Here is a 20,582-nt window from a genome sequence, read left to right as displayed (position 1 = left end):
AGGGAAGTCCCTTGTCCCGAGTCTTACCCTAGCCTTCTTTTCTTCACCCGGATAACTTCTCTGCACCTTTCAAGACTGTCATCTTTTGAGATCCTCTCTTCATGCCCAAATTGAGCTAAGCTCCCTTCTGGCTTTCTATATCATCCCGTTATACCTATAATAGCATTTATCTCAAACAATACTGTAAACATCTGTCTACTGTCTGCCTCCTTTGTCAGATTAGGTCAGGGACCATGTCTGATTCATTTCCGTGTCCCCAAGTGAATCCTATCAACATAACGGATGTCAGTAAACATTTGTGGATGGGCTCTGTTTTACCTCCTCTTTCGCAGCACAGATGGCCAGGCACATAGTAGGTGCCATTATTTGTTTAGTAAGTAGGTAGATGTGTGAATGAGGGAATTAAAATGCCAAGAGAAAGAAGACGAGGTTGGCAGCTCATGGCATTTGTTGCTAATGGAAGGGTTTGTGTTGCTGTCCCTCTAGTCCTGGTCACCCGAGAGGATGACTTCAACAACCGGCTGAACAACCGTGCCAGCTTCAAGGGCTGCACAGCCCTGCACTATGCTGTCCTTGCCGACGACTACCGCACCGTCAAGGAGCTGCTTGATGGAGGTGAGATCATGGGTGAATGGGGCGGGGGGTGGCAGAGAAAGAGAGTAAGGACTTAGCAACCTCTCTACCCTGGAAATGCCATGCTTCCCCAGAGCCTCGTTACCCTCTTAGAGCTGGAAATGCCTCGAGGGTGCCTGCACTTCATGAGAGTGGCCGTGTGCATGTGTGATTTGCCCTCATGTGGCGGGAGTGCGTTCTTTGCCTGTGATTGTGTGATGTACTGTGCCATCCTGCCTGTCTGCACACGCTCTGAGAGTTTTCCTGATTGTTGCTCTCCCCCAAAGTGTCCTCTCTTCTCCCCTGTGACCTCTAGAGCAGGGCTGGTGGACCAAGGGGGAGACCCTTCAAATCTCTACTAACCCCAGTCTCAAAGATATCTTCCTTGATCCCACCTCCACCCTAGTCTAAATTAGGCTCCCTCCGTTACTCTGGGTCATGGTACCCTACTCTTTTCTGTCATCGCACTTGTTGCAATCTGGAATTGTTTTTGTGTGTTCAGTAGCCTTTTCTCTAACCTGACTCTGAGCTCCCTGAAAGCAAAGGCAAGAACCATAGCTGATTCATTCCAAGCACCTGGTAAAGTACCTGGCACACAGTAAGCACTCAGTAAATCTTTGTTGAATGATTGAATACCCTTCCTTTAGAGAGCATTGATTTAATTGGAGGGATAATACGTACCATCCCCAGACTCAGGCTAGTCTGGTCCTGTCCAGGCCCGCTACAGAGTTACCTGCCACCCTGCCAGATGCCTCCCATGCAGTCACTTTCCCTCATCCCACTCCAGCCTCTCCTTGGAATAGGGAGGGAAGCATCTTGCCAGGATGTGTGGTGCCCAGGCCCCAGAGTGAGTATGGCATTGACTGCCTGTTTATGCCCTCACTTAAACTTCTTAAAGGTTTAGGGACCCTCTCTTGGGCCTGGACACCAGGGTATTCCTTGTCAGTGGTCATTCTTCATAGAACCTGGGAGCTAGAAGGATCCTCAGAAGTCCTCTGGGTTACCCTGATTGCCTGACTTCTCTTCTGGCAGAAACCTCTCCAATAGCTGGCTGGCTGGCAGGCATTTCCTTGGATTCTCTCAGGGACTCAGGGAATTCTATTTCTTCCCTAGGAGTCCATTCCATTTTAGTTCTTCTCTGACTGGTTGAAATAGATTCTTTTAAATGAGGTGTGATTTTCTTCTCTGTATCTTCTGCCACCTGTCCTTTGCAGCCAATCACTTTTTCAAAACCCAGTCTTGAAAGAAAGTTCTTTCAGTCCCAGAGCCTTTGCCTCCCTGACCCAACCTCCCCAGATCATTTTCTAGTCCTTGTCATGTGATTGGACTGGAAGAATTTCCCAATAACCCTCAAATCCTGCCACTTTATATCAGCCCCAGCCACACTCACTTAAGACTCAGGCCTGGCCCATATCCCCAGCCTACAAGGGATCTACCTGCCCCAGAGCAGCCAGAGTGTGCCTTGGTCTGGGGCATGTACGTTGTGAGGGGCAGGACTGCTCATGGATGTGGTGACAGCGCCTGGGATGACTGATGCTTTTGGAGCAAGAACTCATTGCTCCCAGAAGCAGAGACTTAGAAAACGTCCCCAAGCAAGATGCTGCTCACTTTGTCCTTTGGAAAGCTCTCCGACGAGACATCTGTAGCTAGGAATTGGAGTGTTCACCATGGAGCTTCTCTCTGCCATGCCTTAAAATCAATCAATACCCCCAGCTATTGTCCAGTGGTTTACATTCCCTGCTTCCCCTCAGCCCCTAAGCAGACAGGGAATTCACTCTAAAAAGAGTCCTTCTCCCCAGCCTTCCAGATCGAACACCTTTGAAATGAAGAAACACAGGCCTTTTATGAAGCACCCCTCCACCCTCACCCCCCAGGCCAAGGCTGGCCCTTTGAGCCATTCCAGGGGCATGGTTCTTGCTTGTTGACTTGGAACAGATGCCCTTAGCCCCCACCTTTACAGCTCACCCACCTGCCTTTTTACCCAGAATCCATTTACACCCCCTGCCCTAGCCTCCCAGCCTCAAGGGCCAAAACCATTAACCCACTTATTTCTCCCTTCCTGACCTGAACAAGTGGCCGTCACTCAGGGCCTGCAGGCTTGCCAACTTCTGACCTCCCTCCCCCCTTGACCTCTCTTGGTCTGCCTGTGTGTGTGACCAGCCAACCGAGAGGCAGGATCCTGCTGCCTTGTCCTAGGGGCTCTTGCCAGTGACATTTCCAAAGTTTTCTGACCTCAGCTGACCTCCTCCAGAAGGTTTCAGGGAAGGCAGGCCCTGCCTTCCTGACCATCCAGCTTTTATAGCCCATATTTGCCACCGGCTTTGCTGCAGCACCTTAGAGGCTTTCTCTGTGAGATCCAAGGCAGGTTTAGACACAGGGCCAGCGTGTACTCACGAGGTCAACACTGAACCCTTGTCCTTGAAATTGCTTAGTCCACAGGGATTTAGGGCCCCCAGATCTTAGAGGGTTAGAGCTAGAGGGGGCAGCCGTGCTTGCCCTCTGATCAGCAGTCCCCACGTGAGAGCTGGGGGGAGGTCCAGGCAGCAGCATGAGTCTGGTAATGTGGGAAGTTCTCTGACCTCTTAAGAGGCAGCATGGAGTAATAAGAAGGACTTTAGGCTTCAGAGTCAGACCAACCTGGGTTTGAATCCCAGCTTCCCCAGCTACTAGCTCTGTTGGCTTGGACGTGTTACTTTAACTCTCTAAGCCTCAGTTTTCTTATCTATAAAGTAACACCTGGGAAATATCACAGTGATTAGTGGGCATGAGGATTAGTGATGACATCTATAAAAGCTCCTAGTACAGGTAGGTGCTCCACGATTGTATAAAGAAATCAAACTCTCACCTGGCAGCTGTAATCCCATTCCTCCCCCATGAAACCTGTACTCCTACCTAACGGCTTCTTAATTCTGTTTCTGCCCACAACTTCCCCACCTTGCCTAAAACACCATCGTGTTCCCTCTCTTCTCAGCTAGATCCTCAGACTTGTCAAGGATCTACCTCTAAGGAAGCCTCTCCAGGTGGTCTGGTCTACTCTGATAGCACCGCCTCTGAACTCTTCAGTGTTGGGCTGGGTGCTTAGCACAGAAAGGCCCTTCTTCATCTTCGGGAGACCCTGTAACATAGTGAAAAGAACACAGTCTTGGGGATCAGACAGACCTGTAGTGTGTCTGATCTCAGCTCTGTAGTGTGACTCTGGGTAAGCCAGTTGCCATCTTTGAGACCATGGACCTCAGGGCATCCTAAGATGGATCTGGCAAACTGTCCCTGACCCTGAGAGAGGCTTAGACTGGTAGAGGAGACAGACATGGAAACAGGCAGTGACAGCAGGCAGGTGCTCCAGCAGGGTCCTGGACAAGGGGCTGTGGGGATACCAAGGAGGAAATACCTGCTTCTGCCTGGTGAGCAGGGAGGTGGAATCAGTTACAGAAAGCTTCCCAGAGGATGGCGTGCTTCAGCCTTTTCAGGGAGAGTAATAGGAGTTTGCCAGATGGATTTCTGTGGAAGAGTTCTGAGTTCAGTAGTGCCAGTTTTCTATCCCCAGCCTCCACAGAAAAGTGGGTGCACTGGCTTCTGTGGTTTTCATCTCTGAAGATGCTGCTTCTGCCTGGGTTGCTGGCTTATGAGCAGGAAGGCTCTGCTTCAGCACTTGACTGCCAAGTACAAGAAAAGGTTGGAGGAATGAAGGAAGGGCAGGACAACTGAGAAGACAAGTAATTAGAGAAGATGGGGGCCTCCTTCCTCAAGCCCCTGGAGCTGACTCATCCCAGTAGTTCCGAGGCTGTTTAGGTGCTTTTGCAGCTTTTTCCTCCCAGGGATGTGATCCCACTGCCAGATTGATTTTCCTAAAACATATCTCTTGTCATGCAGCCTTTCTCAACCAGGGTTCCTCTGGAAAATTAAGCTGTAATGTTCTAAGGCGTCTGTTGCACACAAGGAATTAATTTCTCTCCCAGACATCTAAAGTGGTACGAGTTATGTACCATTCTTGAGAGAATTGAGAAAATCATTACTCAAATAATTTCCCAGTTGTGGTTCAAAGGAGAAACCCCAGGTGAGAAAGACCACAAGGAGGGAGCATAAACTGTGGAGTCAGGATCTGAATACAACCCTGCCCTTAATAGCTGTGTGTCCTGGCTAAGCTGTGACCACTCTGCAGTTCTCTTTCCTCATATGGAAATGGGAGCATGCCACCTACCATCTAAGGTTTTGTAGGACTGGGCATGTGTAGGTTCTACAGAGTAAGCACTCTACATATAATATCTGTTATTAACTTGAAAAATACCCAGTGCTCATGTATTTTTTTAAAAAAAGGAATCCTACCCATCCTAATTTGTTAACCTGGTTTTAGAGTTGTTCTAGTCTGACCCTCACTTACCTGTTTTTTCCCACTGCTGCCCTAACACTCCAGGTACAGCGTAACGTCACTTCTGTGTTCCTACCTCAGTGCCTTTACTCATGCAGGTCTTTCTGCCTCTCATTTCCCTTCAAGACTTTGTTTCTCGGCCCAGTGGAATGCTTTCTACCAGCCAATCCGCAGCTCTCATGCCACCTCCCTTCTAAAGTCTTCCCTGTTCCCTGTGATTTGGGTCCAGTCCCCCCTGCTAGACTGAGGTCATTTGAGGGCGAGGGTTATGTCTTACTTTCCCTGCCTCCTTTGCCACAATGCCCTGCACATAGTTTAGTACATATTTGGATGCGCCAGAATCTCGAGAGCCACTGTAGATTTGGATGCCACTGGAGATGTGGTGTCTTTGCTTCCTGGCCCACTTGCTCTGAGTGTCATAATATATCTGGCTTTTTAGAGCTTCACGTATGAAGCTGTCTTCCTTCTTTTAGTCACAGTGCCCCTGCCTTTTCAGCCACCAGTGCTCATCACCTCAGAAACACTGGGCTTCATGAAACCTAATAGCATCTTCCCCAGGGCTTCCCTTAGCCTCTTCCTACCTACTTTCTTGCCCTTCCGTGTCCCTCTGTCCAAGTACAGGGCTCAGTTGTCAGTGTTAACCAGCCGTCCTTAAATTCCCAACCATTGCCGCCTGAGGCAAGGAACCTTTCCAGTGCTGATATCTTCCCTTTAACAGCTTATTATTTTGTTGTTGGGGCTAGAAACTTAGAGCTCCATTTCTTGTTCCACTTCACTGTCTGCCCATCTGGCTGCACTGCCAGATGTTGAGGGGATCGGTTTTGCCCCAGGCTGTCCTTTATGGAAATGTCACCCTCTGATTCTTGCCAGCAATGCAGGGAAGGGGAATGAGCACTGGGCTAAAGATCAGACCTTCTGGCTCTGCCACCAGCAAACCCTATCTCCTTTAGGCAAAACCTTTCTCCTCCACAGTAAAATAGAGAAATTAGAGTAGCTGATTCCAAGGACCCCTTCCAGCTCCCGCATACGGTACTATGTAACCCCTGGGTGAGTCTTCTCACTCATTTTTCGAGCACTTATTGAGCATCTCTCCTGTCATAGGCTTCCCCCTAGGCACCTGGGAAATAAAAGATGATCCAGACATGTTCTTTACCCTTAAGGAACTCATAGGTCAGTGAGGAAATCAGACATTTTAGAAAAAAATTGCTATCTGATGTATTAATGGAGATGTACAGAAGGTGCTGATGGATCACAAAGAAAAGACCTTTTAAATCTCTGGAGAGAGCAGGGAAAGCATGGTATAGGAGATGGTGTTTACACTAAGTCTTAAAGGATGCATGTGAGTTTACCAGGTGGATGAGGAAGAAAGGCAAAGGGAACAGCATGTTCAGAGGTATGGAGTAGAAAGCAGCATACTTTATTCAGTACACGGCAGGTAGTTCAGAAGAGCTGAATTTATGGGGTATGAATTGAAGAATGGAAAGCAGGAACCAATGATGAAGGCCTGTAACATAAGATCTGCTAAGGAAATAGAACTTTATCCTCCAGTGGGAAACCACTAAGATTAAGGGTAGGGAAGGATCAGATTTATGTTTAATGTGAAAGATGGTTTAGAAGTTTCAAAAATGTGTATCAGTAGTTGAATGGATAAATTATGGACACGCAATGGAATAATAGAATGAATGAATGAACAAACGAACGAATGAACTCTTGCTGTATGCAACAACATGGATGAATCTCAACAACTTAGCATTTCTGGACACAAGCCAGACATGGAAGAGTACTAACTATATGACTGGACTGATATATAAAGTTCAAAATAGACAAATCACCCAACGTGTAAGAAGTCAGGATGGTGGTTACTCTCAAGAGGGTAGGTAGTGACTGGGGAAGGGCACCTGAGGGCTTCAGAGGTGCATAATGTTCTGCTTCTTTATCTAGGTGCTGGTTATGCATCCACCTTGTGAAAATTCTTTGAGCTGTATCCTTATGCCTTTTTTGTACTTTTCTTGTATATATGTTATACTTGAAAGAAAGATTAAAGAAAATAGGGGAAAAATATATTAGGAGGGGCATGATTGGAGAAAGGGAAAATATTTCATTTGAAAGCTATTTTAATTGTCTAGGTGAGACCTACAGCAAGGCGGTTGCAGTGGGAAAGGAGAGAAAGATTGATCCCAGAAAGATTTAGGAGTAGAATCATTAGGATCAGATGGTGAGAGAGAAGGAGTAGTCAAGATCAGGTCCAGATTCTGGACTGGATGGCCGAGTAGAGGGTATGTGCTTGTACTGAGGTAAGGAATACTGGAAGGAGGTATGGGTGGATTGGATGTGCAGAGGAATGACCAGTTCTGCTTTGAACATTTTCTTCCTCCCTCCTTCCCACTTTTAGATTCCATGGTCCAGTGTTCTAACTATTCCCTTGCTTCTCTCTCCCTTCTTTGTAATCACCTGATGAAACACTAGCCCTAGTTAAACCCAATTTCTTTTTACTTCATGTCTGTATCTGAAGAGCTGAATATTGCTGGAGAAAAAAATATCACACAACCATGCTAACTTGACTCACTTTACACTTATGTCCGTGAATTTCAGACACTCAATACTGCCACCACCCCGCTACACTTCTTGAGTAAAATCACAGTCTTGTTCTGGCTCACGACCACTTTTATATACCTTCTTTCTCCTCAAACCTCTAGCACTCTCCTTCCCCAACTCCCAAACTAATGATCTCACTTCACCTTCATAGAGAAAATAAATTGCAGTCATAAGGAAACTACCTTATCTTCCCACCACCACTTCCACCAGCCTACCTGCACCTATACTCCTGTATGCTGCCTTCCTTCTCTGCAATGGAAGAAGTTCCTAAGATCACCTCTGCTTTTGGTCTCAGGCTCCTATTTCCTCTCTCTTTCTCAAATTACTTTGCTCCTCCGGTGATCCCCTGTCTTTCCTACATTATCCTTTTTCTCCTCTCTGCTGGCTCATTCCCATTGGCATAAAAACATGCCTTAATGTCACCCATCTTAAACAACAAAGCAAACTAAAAACTTCCCTTGACCCCCCTATCTACCACCAGCTGCCACCTCATTTCTCTGCATCCCTTCATGGTTAAAAGTCCTCAAAAAGAAATGATAGCTAACCACTTAATGCACTTCCCCGGCTCCAGTTCTTTCCTCAGTCTCAATGTCATCATGGCCAAAATATACTTCTATTTTTCTCCCAAAATTGGTATCCCCCAAGTCTTCTCCATCTCAATAAATGATAACTATCATTTACCTAGTTTTCGGGCCACAAATCTTAGAGTTATCCTTGAATTCTCTTTCTCCCTTACACTGCCTGTCAAGTCCTTCAGTAAGTCCTGTCAGCTGTACTTCTAAAGTACATCTTGAACCATCCCTTTTTTGCCTCTAGTCAAACTCTAGTCCCAGTTCAGGACCACGATGCAGTTCTCCTGGATGATCGCCACAGCTTCCTGGCTAGTCTCACCATTTCCACTTGTGTCTCCATGAATCCATCCTCCACATAACTGCCAGGAGGATCTTTTTAAAACATAAACCCTGTCTTTCTGCTATTTAAAATCATCTGTTGGCATACCAGTGAAACCAAAATGAAATCCAAATCCTTTACCAGAGCCTACAAGGCTCTATGTTATCTAGACCCTGCCTGTCTCTGTGACCTCATCTCTAGCCACTCCCTCACCCCACTTGTTCACTGTTCCCCAGTGACACTGACCTTCTTTCGCCCCTCAGGCACACTGAGCTCCTTTCCATCTCGGGGCCTCTGTACCAACCTCTCCCAGTGATGGGAACACTCTCCCCCTTGGGAATTCAGGTCTCAACTCAAATGTCCCTTTCTCAGAGAGGCCTTCCCTGACCACCCTAGTAAAATAGCTCCCCCGGTCACTTTTTTTTTTTAATTAATTTATTTTATTTTTGGCTGCGTTGGGTCTTTGTTGCTGTGCGCGAGCTTTCTCTAGTTGCAGCGAGCGGGGGCTACTCTTCGTTGTGGTGCGCGGGCTTCTCATTGCGGTGGCTTCTCTTGTTGCGGAGCACGGGCTCTAGGCTCCCAGGCTTCAGTTGTTGTGGAACATAGGCTCAGTAGTTGTGGCGCACGGGCTTAGTTGCTCTGCAGCATGTGGGATCTTCCTGGACCAGGGCTCGAACCCGTGTCCCCTGCATTGGCAGGAGGATTCTTAACCACTGCACCACCAGGGAAGCCCCCCAGTCACTTTCTGTCATATTACCTTATTTTATCTTCTTCATGGTACTTATCAGTCCCTAAAATGATCATGTTTGTTTGCATGTTTATCATCTCTCTCTCCCCGCCGCTAGGATGTAAGCCTTGTAATCACAGAGACTTTGTCTCTCTATTTCACTACCGAATTCACGGCTCCTAGGAAAAAACCTCACAGCTGTCATATAGTAGGTGACTAATAAGTAGCTGTTGACCAGCTGGGGAACCTGTGGGACACTCTTGTAGAGATGTGTAGCAGGCAGTTGGACAATGAGTCTGAAGCTCAGGAGAGAAAGGACTGTAAGTTGGGCGTGAAGACTCGAGAGTTGTCAGTCTCTTGGAGGTGGTGGAAGCTGGCTTAGTCTGAGTTGTCCATGGAAAGTTGTAGAGCTAAAGAGGCCCAAGGACACAACTGAGAGAACCTACATTTCAGGTGTGAGCATGAGAAGAGGAGCCAGTGCAAGAGATTCAAGGAAACATGGAAAAGGAGAAGCAGAAGAGAGTGGGGAAGGGGTTGCTTTAAGGCAGTGCTTCTCAAACTATCTGAAAAACCTGTCTTCTGCAGGTTTTCTTTTTTGTAAAATATGATGAAAACAAATTATTAGAAAAAATATATTTTGAAAAAGCATATAAAATACAGGCCCAAATTTGTCATTAGGTTCAACAGGCAAAATTACTCTTAAGTTGCTATAAAAGTTTCCAGACACTTACTCTCACTTACTGTGCTTGTCTCACCGATGACTGGTAACAAAGTTCGCAGACCAGCACAAGTATGTGGACTACACTTTAAGCATCAATGCTCTAATGGTACTCCTGGGCAAGAGGGGAAGACAAATGAGCAGAACATAGCCTCTGCCCTCAAGTAGCTTAAAGTCCAGTGGGGTAAACAGTTTGGGATAGACAGACACACTGCATGGCAGAGAGATCAAAGCAATGCCATTAGGATGCAGGCACTGGGGACCATGATCTGCCCCAGCTCTGCCACCATCTCACCCTTGTAGGGCCTCTGGCAGATCACAGCCCCTCTGTGGCATCACTTTTTTCATCTGTATGATGAAGAAATCATGTCAGATGATTGGATGCTGAAGCTTTCTTCTGGTTGTTTGGACACAGAGCTAAAAACCCTCCATGCCAGCAGTTTTCTGTGGGAGCGTTGGGGAGTGATTTCTAATGGGTGCAAGGTTTCTTTTGGGGATGATGAAGGTATTCTAAAATCAGATTACGGTGATGGTTGCACAACTCTGTAAATATACTTAAAACAAAACCCCATTAAATTGTATACTTTAAATAGGTGAGCTTTATAGTATATAACGCTATTTTAAACAAAAAGAAAGAAAATCCTCCATGCCACTCAAAACCAGAAAAGATTGGTTTGGATGGGTAACTGGTTGCAGGCTGTAAAGCCAGTTGGTCCCATAGCTAATGTGGTGTATAGGAGGGGCCCCTCTGTTGTATATAAAAGTTTCTTTTTAAAGAATACTATTAAAAACTTACCTGTAAAACTTTCTCTTGCCCATACTGGTCTTTTTATTGATTTCCAGTTATTACCTTAATAAGTATAGCACTCCCCATTTTTTTTTTTTTTCTTTTATTTTGGCCGCTCCATGTGGCTTGCGAGATCTTAGTTCCCTGACCAGGGATTGAACCTGCGCCCTCGGCAGTGAAAGCGTGGAATCCTAACCACTGGACTGCCAGGGAATTCCTGCACTCCCCATTCTTATGAAGCTTTAAGTCTGGCAGAGTATAGACATTAAGCAAATAATCACAAAATTATTAGGTAATTACCACTGAGAGAAGTAGTATTAATGAAAAGTAGAGGGTATTAAGAGAGTGTAATGGAGACCTAATCTAGTCTGAAGAAGGTGAGGGAGGTCTTCCCTGAGCAAATAGCATATACATGGAGACCTGAAGTGTAGATGCTAGCCTGTCACTTGACTTGAGAAAAGCCTGTGGAGAGTGATGGCCATTAGTCATCCAGAAGGACCCAGCAGTCCAGTCAGGGGCATTTTGGGGAATGGAGGAATTCTGTGGTGTTACTGCAGTTCATATGGTAGGTCAGGGCTAAAAGGGGCCCTCAGTGACCCTGAGTCCTGTCCTCTGCCCTTGGCCTAGTCAGTGCAGAATGATGAACTGTCCTTGCTGTCCCCAGGGAAAGGTGTTTCTGTATCCCAGATCCTATGGACATAGAGGAGTCACTGCATAGTTGAGTTAGAGATGAGAGCGCCTGGGCACCAGAGCCGCAAGCTTTCCAGAGCCACCTGCCATCCAGGCACCCGCATTTCATCAAGGCTTTAATCGGCTCCAAGCAGTCCTCAGATGAGCCTGGCTGGTATCCGGCATGAGCTCATCACCGCCAACAGTGGCAGCTGGAGGCCAAGGCTCCCTTGGGTGAGGGAGAGGTCAGCATCAGTTGGGCCAGGTCTGTTCTGCGTTCTATGCTTTCCTCCACCTGCACTGGGCCTGGAAACATCCGAGTAGGATTCCAATTTCCCAAGACAGGGCCAACTGCCCTTTGCCAGCCCACTCGTGCCCCTCCAGTGAATGTGCTCTTGGGCAGAATGCACAGAGAAAGGGCAGCACTGTGTTTTAAGAAGGGGAACATCAGTCTGAAGGTCAGAGCCTGCAAAATAGCAACAGAGGCCCATCCCAGGGTCAGATGGGTCAGAACCGAGGTTCCCTTCCCAAAAAGAGTTTGCTTCTAGTATTCACATGCTCTCTTCCTCTACACAGAGGCCTAGAAGTGTCCCAGGGAGAACACAGCAGAGGTGCTCTCTGTAGGTTGATCCCACAGACTCCATCCTGAACATCATTTTGGAAATGAATTCTTTTAAGTGTAGCAGAAGAAAGGAGCCTGCCACTTCAGGAATCCTTCAGAAACTCCCTTTGAAGTAATGAACCCTGTGCAGTGGGAAGTGCTGACTGGGTGTCCGGTGACCTGCACTAACTTGACCTTGTGGTGGGCCCTTGAATAAGTCCCTTTCCCCTCACTGGGCCTCATTTTCCCCATCTATAAAATTAGTTGGTCTAAGTTGGTGATTTATTCGTTGGTGATCTCAAAGCTCCCTTCCATTTTCAAATTTTGTGATTCTGATGAATAATTGCTCTTTGATTTATCTAATTACAAATCTAAGTATTCATATTTATTCAGCAACTATTAATTATTTTCCTGCAGCTGACCACTGGCATCCTTCTTCTAGGTTCCTCTGCTCTTAAAGCAGCCTGTATAATTTCTTTATCTCACTTACCACAGCATGTAGCTATTCAGTTATCTGATTAATAGATCTCGCCTTCATTACACAAGGTAGGGTCTGGATCTGCAGGGCTTACATCCCCAGCACCTTGCACTATCCTTAGCACATGTAGATGCTCACTGAATGTTTGCTAAGTTCATTTATAAATGGGCACTAGGCATTACAGGAATAGAAAAAAAAGATACAGGCCCTTCCTTCAGACTACACCCTGTAGAGTTCTGGTTTGGTGAAAAGGCCCAGACACAAAGCACACTGAAAACACCATGACAGTAGGTAACAGGACTAAATTAAATGTAAGCAAAGGTCAGAAAAAACTAAGTATAATGAATGAGGTGAGGCAGGGAAAGATCAGTGTTGGCATTGTGGAAAGCTTCATGGAGGAGGGTGCCTGGAGGCATATCCTGAAGGACAGGCAGAATTCAAACCAGCGGGGGGGGGGAGGAGGGAAGCTTTTCAGGTGTGGGAGGAGCAGAGATGAGCCTTGCATGTTCAAGACCTGGAAGAAACTGGCCACCTAGTGGATGGTGGGTAGGGAGGCCTGAGTGTGGAGGGCCTTGGCGGTGAGCCAGAGGACTTGTACTCAACATTGAAGTCAGTAGAGGGCCCCTGAAGTGATTGTCCATTGTTGGCTTGTTTAGCAACTGTAGTGATTTTTACTTCAAAACAAGGTAAAAAATGAAAATGTCAAGAAGTACCAGAGGATGTATAGTGAAAAGGAAGTCTGCCTTCCACATGCCTGGTCTTCCTCCTCAGAGGCAACCACTGTAGCTTTTCCTATGTATCCTCCTTATTGCTGCTGTAAACAGATTATCACAAATTTAGCAGCTTAAAACAACCCAAATTTATTATCTTATAGTTCTGGAGATAAGTCTGAAATGAATCTCACTGGACAAAAATCAAGGTGTCAGCAGAGTTGCATTCCTTTTTGGAGACTCAGAATCTGTTTTCTTGCCTTTTCCAGCTTCTTGAGGCAGCCCACGTTCCTTGTCTCAGTCCCCTTCCATCCTCAAGCCAGCAACAGTCCCTCAGGTCTTTCTCACATTTCATCACACTGACACTGACTCTTCTGCCTCCCTCTTTTACTTGTAAAGGACCCTTGTGATTACATTGGGCCCACCTGGATAATCCAGGATAATCTTTCCATCTCAAAGTCACTGATGAGAAACCTTAATTCCCCGTTGCCAAGTTAACTTTATATATTCACAGGTTCCAGGGATTAGAACATGGACATCATTGGGGGCCATTATTTTACCTACCACACTATCAGAGATATTTTATAAATGTTTTATTTTTCTTTCTGTTTTTGAATAGTTAATACTTTTGAATAGTTAACTTGTACACAGTACAAGATTCAAAAGGGTTTTCAGTGAAAAGTCTTACTCCCAGCCCATCTCTAACCCAAGTATTGTCCAGTTTCTCCATTGTATCATTATTAGTTTTTCCCTTGGAATTAATAAAGTCTGTGGGGAGACATTTTGAAGGCCATGCAACTATCCTTTTCATCAAAATTTCCCCCCTCGACTTAGCATCCACTGATGGTTCTTTCCTGAATAAATCTTTATATGATGGTTGCAAAATGAATATTTTATATCTTTCCCAACTCCAGTGCTCACTCCACAGTTGACCAGTCAGCACCTGGCATTCTGTGGTCAACAAGAACCCCTTTTCTCCCACTTATCTCTTTATTGTCAAAATGTGCTTGTGGATACTATTGCTTTAATGTTCTAGAATTAATTACTGACCTTAGTTGTTACGTTGGTGCTAAAATTGTCTCAGATTTGGCCAGGGTGCCATACCCCCATCTTCTTTTTTTTTAATTTCCGTATTTTCTGGCATAGCAAGATGTTTCAGTCTTACCTTGGATCCACCTTGCCATTGCCCTGGAATCAGCCATTTCTCTGAAAGCCCTACAACTTTTTAGTGGGCAGTTGTATTAGAGACTGAAACATGAATAATAGGTGTGCTTACTACGCACATGCATATACATATACACACATATATGCATATGCACATACCTATTTTAGAGGTCCTGAGAACACTGATACCTCCCATTCCAGTCCATTGTTACAGCGTTCTTCCTTGTCTTCACACGTTTCATATTTCTATGCCCCTTCTTCTGTAGTGAGAATTCCGGCTCCAAACAGCACTGATACATGTACTCATTTACTTAATCCTATAATACATCTAAAAAAATCTTCAGACCTACTTCAGCTAAACTACTATAGGAAACAAACTACTAAAAGAGTTCAGGTCAGAATTTGTTTACAGTTCTCCCAGCTACTCCATCCAAGGCTAAGGGTATATAGTCAAATACTGGTTCCTCAGTTACTTAGGTGGGTGTTTTTCCCTTCAGGGTGTTTATGTTGTTCGTTTGAAATACAGTTGGGTTAATTTTTTCAATATTCTTTCAGTTTTAGGGTTTTTCTCCTCTACCTCTCCTTGTTTTAATTTTGTTGTTTGAATATGTAGAACATTAATGTTTTTCTAAAAACTGTACAAAAAGGTATACTCAGAGAAGTAAAACTCCCTCCTGTGTCCCTTTCAACCCTTTTCTGCTCTCCTTAGTAAGCCCTGACCCCTTGTAGATAACCAGTTTTGATTTCTGGTTTATTCTTCCTGTATTTCTTCATATAAGCAAATATATGTGTGTTTTCTTATTTCTCCTTTTTCCTACATAAAAGCATACTATATATGCTCTTCTGAAGTTTGCTTTTTTTACTTAACCATATTTCCTAAAATTCACTCGATATCATTTCACAGAAATCTTCCTTATTTTTTACAGCTGCATAGTAACCCATTGTGTGTATGTGCTATATATCCTATGCTTGATTTCCATTATTTTACAATTACAAATAATGCTATGTGAATAACCTCTTGCACGTACATTTGGGGATTGTGGGAGGTGCGTCTCTACAGTAAAGTTCTAGAAGTGGTATTGCTGGGTCAAAGGATAAATGTATGCCCTTGGTTAATATTGCAAATTTCTCCTCCATAGAAGTTGTGCCATTTTGCATTCGCACTAGTAATGTATGAAAGTGGCTGTTTTCTCACAGCCTTGTCAACATCGTATATTGCCAAGCTTTTGAATTTTTACCAATCTAATAGGTGAGATACAGTATTTTAGTATAGTTTTAGTTTGATTCTCTTATTATGACTGAAGCGGGCATCATTTCAAATGTTTAAGAGCCATTTTATCTCCTTTTGTCAATTGCCTATTCATGTCTTTTGCCCATTTTTCTCTAGGACTTTTGGTCTTTGTTTTCCTCTTGATTTTTAAAAGTTCTTTGTATGTTAAGAATATTAGCTATTTATCTGTGATATATATTGCAGATATTTTCTCCCATTTTGGATTGATACGGTTTTAATACTTCTCATACAGTCCTAAATGTACAGCCAGGACTGAGAACCACTGGGATAGTTTGTGCAAATTGGAACTATTTTTTTTTAAAGGAGAATGGATACAGAGAGAAAGGGACAGAGGCTGAGGACTCAGCCTTGGGTGTCACCCATGACTTGGGATAGAAGAATGAACAGGAACCTGCAAAGGAGACAAAGGTTTAGGTATTGTGTATCATATAAATCAAGGTAGAAAAGAATCCAAAGGAGGCAGGATTGGTAAGCAGCATTGGTTACTACAGCCATGGACAGAGGAAGAAGAGGTTTCTGGGTGTGGGTGGTAATGAGGTCCATACCCTTACCTCCCAATACCACTTCATCCCTTCTCGTTCAGGCTGAGAGAAGATGCCCCGGATCTCTGTGAGTGATTTTGTTCAGCATTATTACCAGGGACTACGGGAGGCCTCTCCTGACAAACACACTGAAGGAACATAGCTCAGTTGCATCATAACTAGGGCATAATTATTCAGTCAGCAAATATTTATTAAATTCCTACTGAGTGCCAGGTACTGTTCTGGGCATGGGCTATCACAATAAACCCTCATTTTTAATGTGCTTCTCTCACCACTTTCTAAAAAGTTGGAGGTTTCCTTTACCCAAGTCTGTCCATCTGGTTTGTCATGAAGCTTCAACTCTGAGACAGACTTGGTAAAGTCCTTAGAATTAATTAAGGAAAAGCACTTTTGAGAAACAGTGGAATCATTAGCACCAGCAAGAAGCTCTGGGTCGAAAATGGTCCTCTTGGTATAGATTTCAAATCTATTCCCTGTCTTCTCCTTTTCCTAATCTCCTCACTACCCTTCCACTTATACTTTCAGTGACTATTGCCTGGTGACTGTGGTTGAGCATGAAGGAAGGAGTATTAACTGGAAGAGCCCGTTTGGCAGTGGCTCCTGGTTTTTTGTTTGTTTGTTTGTTGTTGGTTTTTTTGGCAACAGTTTTATGAGGGAGATGAGTAATTCCTTTCAACCTTGATGGGGGGTTGAAAAGCAGACATCAGTGGTGAACAGTTCCTGTGCCCAGAACTGTAGCCTGTGGCATTTAATATCATAGTTAAAGATACTTGCCTCTGTATTCCTGATTCTCTCCATTCTGGGAAGTGCAGTTAGCAAAACTATTTCATCCGTTTCTGTTTCTGTAGCTGTTCTCAAAGCCAACTGTAAATAAGGCCTCCTGTCTTCCTTAAGGTCAGAGTGAAAGTCTGTATATTTGAGTGTACTTCATTCCAGTTAGCCTGGCTCAGCCACCACTCTGACGTGCTGGTACTTCTCATTCAAGCAGAAGGCTTTACTTAGCTTTGGGAATAGACATGTGAGTGGAAGCAAAAGCCATCTCTTGATAACCCCCTCTTCCCTGCTATGGACTTTAGGCTGGGATTGGTCAACAGAAGCTTAAACATCTGGTCAGCTCAGTCCTTTGGGGTGGTTGGTATTTTATAGACAACCCATCAAGATTGATTGGCCTCATAACTGAATTAGCCAGATGTGTGGGCATTGTGTGCCCTTTCCTCAGCCTCCTTCAGTGTTGTTAGATGGAAGCAGACATGCGATTAGCATGTTTGAAGATGGTGTGTTTTTAGTGCATGAACAAAAGCTGCTGTCTTCTGCAGAGACTGTGGCTCTGCCCCAGACGTCAGCAGTATAATTATGACTGCTAAATTCAGCCCAGACCCCAGGCTTGGCTGCCTTGGTCTCAGCTGTCATTTGCAGGAAGGGGAGGAGGGGTGCTGAAGCCCGGGGACCCAGGCTCTTATTATAGTCCACTTTGAACTCTGCTTTATCCAGAGTCTCTCCCTCCTTACTGACAATTACTCCCAGCTGCTTTCTGGTCACAGAGCCTGCTGCCGCTTCTGAGCATAGTCTCTGCTGGATTGTAGGGAGCACAGGGGCTGGCCTACTGAAAGCCCACAACATATAGGAAACTTGCCCCAAATGAAAATGAACTAAGGATCCCCATACTTCCAACGCATATGTCACATGCTATTCAGAGCATTATGCCTCATCTAGAAAACCCCTACCTTAGGTTTTTCTTGAACAGAAATCTTTGGCAGGAGTTTTTGCTTTTGCCCTTTTCCTCACCTAACTCTGTATGTGAAATATTCCATACATTTGAATGTTCATTTCCATGCTTTTGTATCACCTCTTTTCTAACCAGACCAGCCTGCATATTTGCCTTCCTTAGAACACATCAGGCATTTTCATGTCTCTAGTAGCTCTGCTGATGCTTCATATTCTGTAAACATCTCATGCTCAATGTATCCAAACCCAGCCCTCCTCATACTTTCTTCTGTATTCCCTAGTTGGTGAATGGCATCATCATTACTGGTCACCCAAACAAGAAAGTGTTTATAAGTGTCTGATGACTTCACCCTCACTTTCCACCGAACCCATCTTTCTTAGAGTTTTCTCTCAAGTTTATCCTCTCTCCTCTGTCCCCACTATCCTAGTTCAGACTTCATCACTCTCACCTGGACTATTGTAAGAGACTACTTGTTGGTCTCCCTACCTCTAGGCTCCTTTCCAAACCTTTACCCTGCAAAACCCTACCACTCCCCTGTTTTGAAACCTTCAGTAATGTCTAATGCTTGTGAGTTAAGCTCACATGCCTAACCCAGCCTGCAAGTCTCTCTGCAGCCCACCAGGAATCTTCTACCACCCTGTCTCCAAGAGGGGCAGGGGACAGTTGTTTGCTTCAGGATTGGGACCAGAGCTTGATAGGCTTACCAGGGGCATGCCTGCGGCCAGGTGGGCCTGGGGACACAGGAACTGTCTCTGCCATAGGTCCACTCAACTACTCACTCCCTAGCATGGAGTCTTTCCTGCCTCCAAACCTTTGCTCATTCACTTTTCTGTGCCTGGGATTCCCTTTCCCCACTTCACCACCTATCAAACCCCTACTTAGCCTTCAAGAGCCAACTCATTTATGTCTCTTCTTGTCACTTTTCCTGGTTTGCCTACCTGAAGTGAATCACTTCTCACTCTGTTACCCCACAGCAATTTTAGGAAGCTTATTTTTGGCCGAGCCGCGTGGCATGTGGGGTCTTAGTTCCCCAACCAGGGATTGAACCCCTGCCCCCTGCATTGGAAGCGTGGAGCCCCTACTGCTGGACCACCAGGGAATTCCCTAGGCAGCTGTTTTATCGTTTTAAAGATTACAACTGAAGTTTGAAAAAACAGCTTAGCATGTGTCTCCTCATATATCCTCTTCCTTCTGTTCCTCTGATTCTGCTGCCAGTAGCCCTGAGTAGGTCTCTAACCTGTGGAAGGCCACTCAGTCTCCCTTCCATCTGCTAAAGAGTTGGGGTGGCTGGCTCCCTCCTCAACACCTCCATCTCTACACGTATACCATTAGTGAGAAATATTATAGGAAGGAATGCTGAATAATGGTAATTGTAGTAAAAATAACAATAGCTGTCATTTATTGAGTTCTTACTTTGTACCAAGCTCTAGACTAAGGCTTTTCTCTCTTTCAGTACTTAAAATATCTTTGCAAGTTTAATACTCTTATTACCTACATTTTCCATATGCATACTCAAAGGCATTAGGCTGTTAAGTAACTTGCCCAAGTTCCACCACTAGTAAGTGGCAGAGCCACTGTGGTCTCTGTGATTATGATCTCAAGAGCAGAGCTCCAGTTGTGTTCCTGGAGCCTATACAGGGTTCAGCATAAAACAGGTGCTCTGGAATGTTGGTTGGTTGATCACATGAGTGAATGAATCAGTGTTCTTCCCATTGAACTTGTCTTCAGGCTTTTAGAGGCTGGCTGAGCATCTGTAGCTTATGCCAAGAAGTATGGATTTTGTCTCATTTCCTAATGCCCAGCTCTATACAGACGTGTTCCCTCCCATTCAGTAACAAACTGCCTGGAACTCTTTCCTGGCTCATATTTACAAGAGAATGTGATAAATTCAGTATTGATCCCTCCTGTTCCACTGTAAATTTTGCAAAAGATGATTAAATAGAGAAATAGAGTCTGCAGGCATTGTGGCTCAATATGTTGTGGAGTGGCGTATCGACCTCCTCCATCCAAAGGCAGCCAGTGCCTAGCCCTGCTGCCCCAGACCAGTAATTAAAATCCTGGGAGACTGGGATTTAAAATCCAATCATATCCCTGAATCAAGCCTTCTAGCCTCCCCATGTGATGAGTGCAATAAGGTAACAGCAGGAGCATGTTTATGTCTGTGCTGAAGCAGTCCCCATAGGGTGGGTAAGAAATGGAGAGTTGGGTAGCCCCGCTGGCTAAATCATTTTGCCCTGACACCACAGCCACTTGTAAGACAATCTGTAGATACATAAACAAGTCCCAGCCAAAGACCAATTTGGACTGTAAGAGCAAAACACCATGCACAGAAATTCACAAATTGTGCTTCAGTGTACACTTCTGTTCCCACAGCCAGTAGTTGGTTTACACAAGTGATTTGGCCTTGATTAAACTATGACCTTTAGTAACCAAACGTGTGTTTGAATTTCCATAGGCACTCTTTGATTTAACCTGAGCTGAAGTCAGCCTTCCCTGTCCTGAGGCCTGTAATCAAGGCATAAGATACTATTGAAATAAACTTGTCCATCTGCTTTCAGCAGGATCAGGAGCTCCCTGAGAGCAAGGACAGTGTCTTCTTATTCACCTTTCTGTCCCTGGCACCTGGCATGGTGCCAGATGCATAGAAGGCTCTCCAAAGGTATCTCTGAATGAATGAATAAACACAAATTAACAATCTTGAAAAA

The 20,582-nt window shown here is 45.0% G+C and overlaps 1 protein-coding gene across 2 annotated transcripts in view; it reads left to right on the top strand.

Annotated features, from left to right (window-relative positions):
- The window catches only part of CLPB (ClpB family mitochondrial disaggregase), a 147,157-nt gene that overhangs the window by 77,191 nt on the left and 49,384 nt on the right, over positions 1-20,582 (top strand). For both annotated transcript variants that reach the window (XM_007173674.2, XM_057553322.1), the window contains exon 5: positions 487-615. In XM_007173674.2, the coding sequence (XP_007173736.1) occupies positions 487-615 (129 nt within the window). The remainder of the gene's footprint in view (positions 1-486; positions 616-20,582) is intronic.

The sequence above is a fragment of the Balaenoptera acutorostrata genome, chromosome 9 (assembly GCF_949987535.1).
Source record: "Balaenoptera acutorostrata chromosome 9, mBalAcu1.1, whole genome shotgun sequence".
NCBI classification, from domain to species: domain Eukaryota; kingdom Metazoa; phylum Chordata; class Mammalia; order Artiodactyla; family Balaenopteridae; genus Balaenoptera; species Balaenoptera acutorostrata.
The sequence above is the reverse complement of the archived record's forward strand: the minus strand, read 5'-3'. Positions and strand labels throughout refer to the sequence as shown.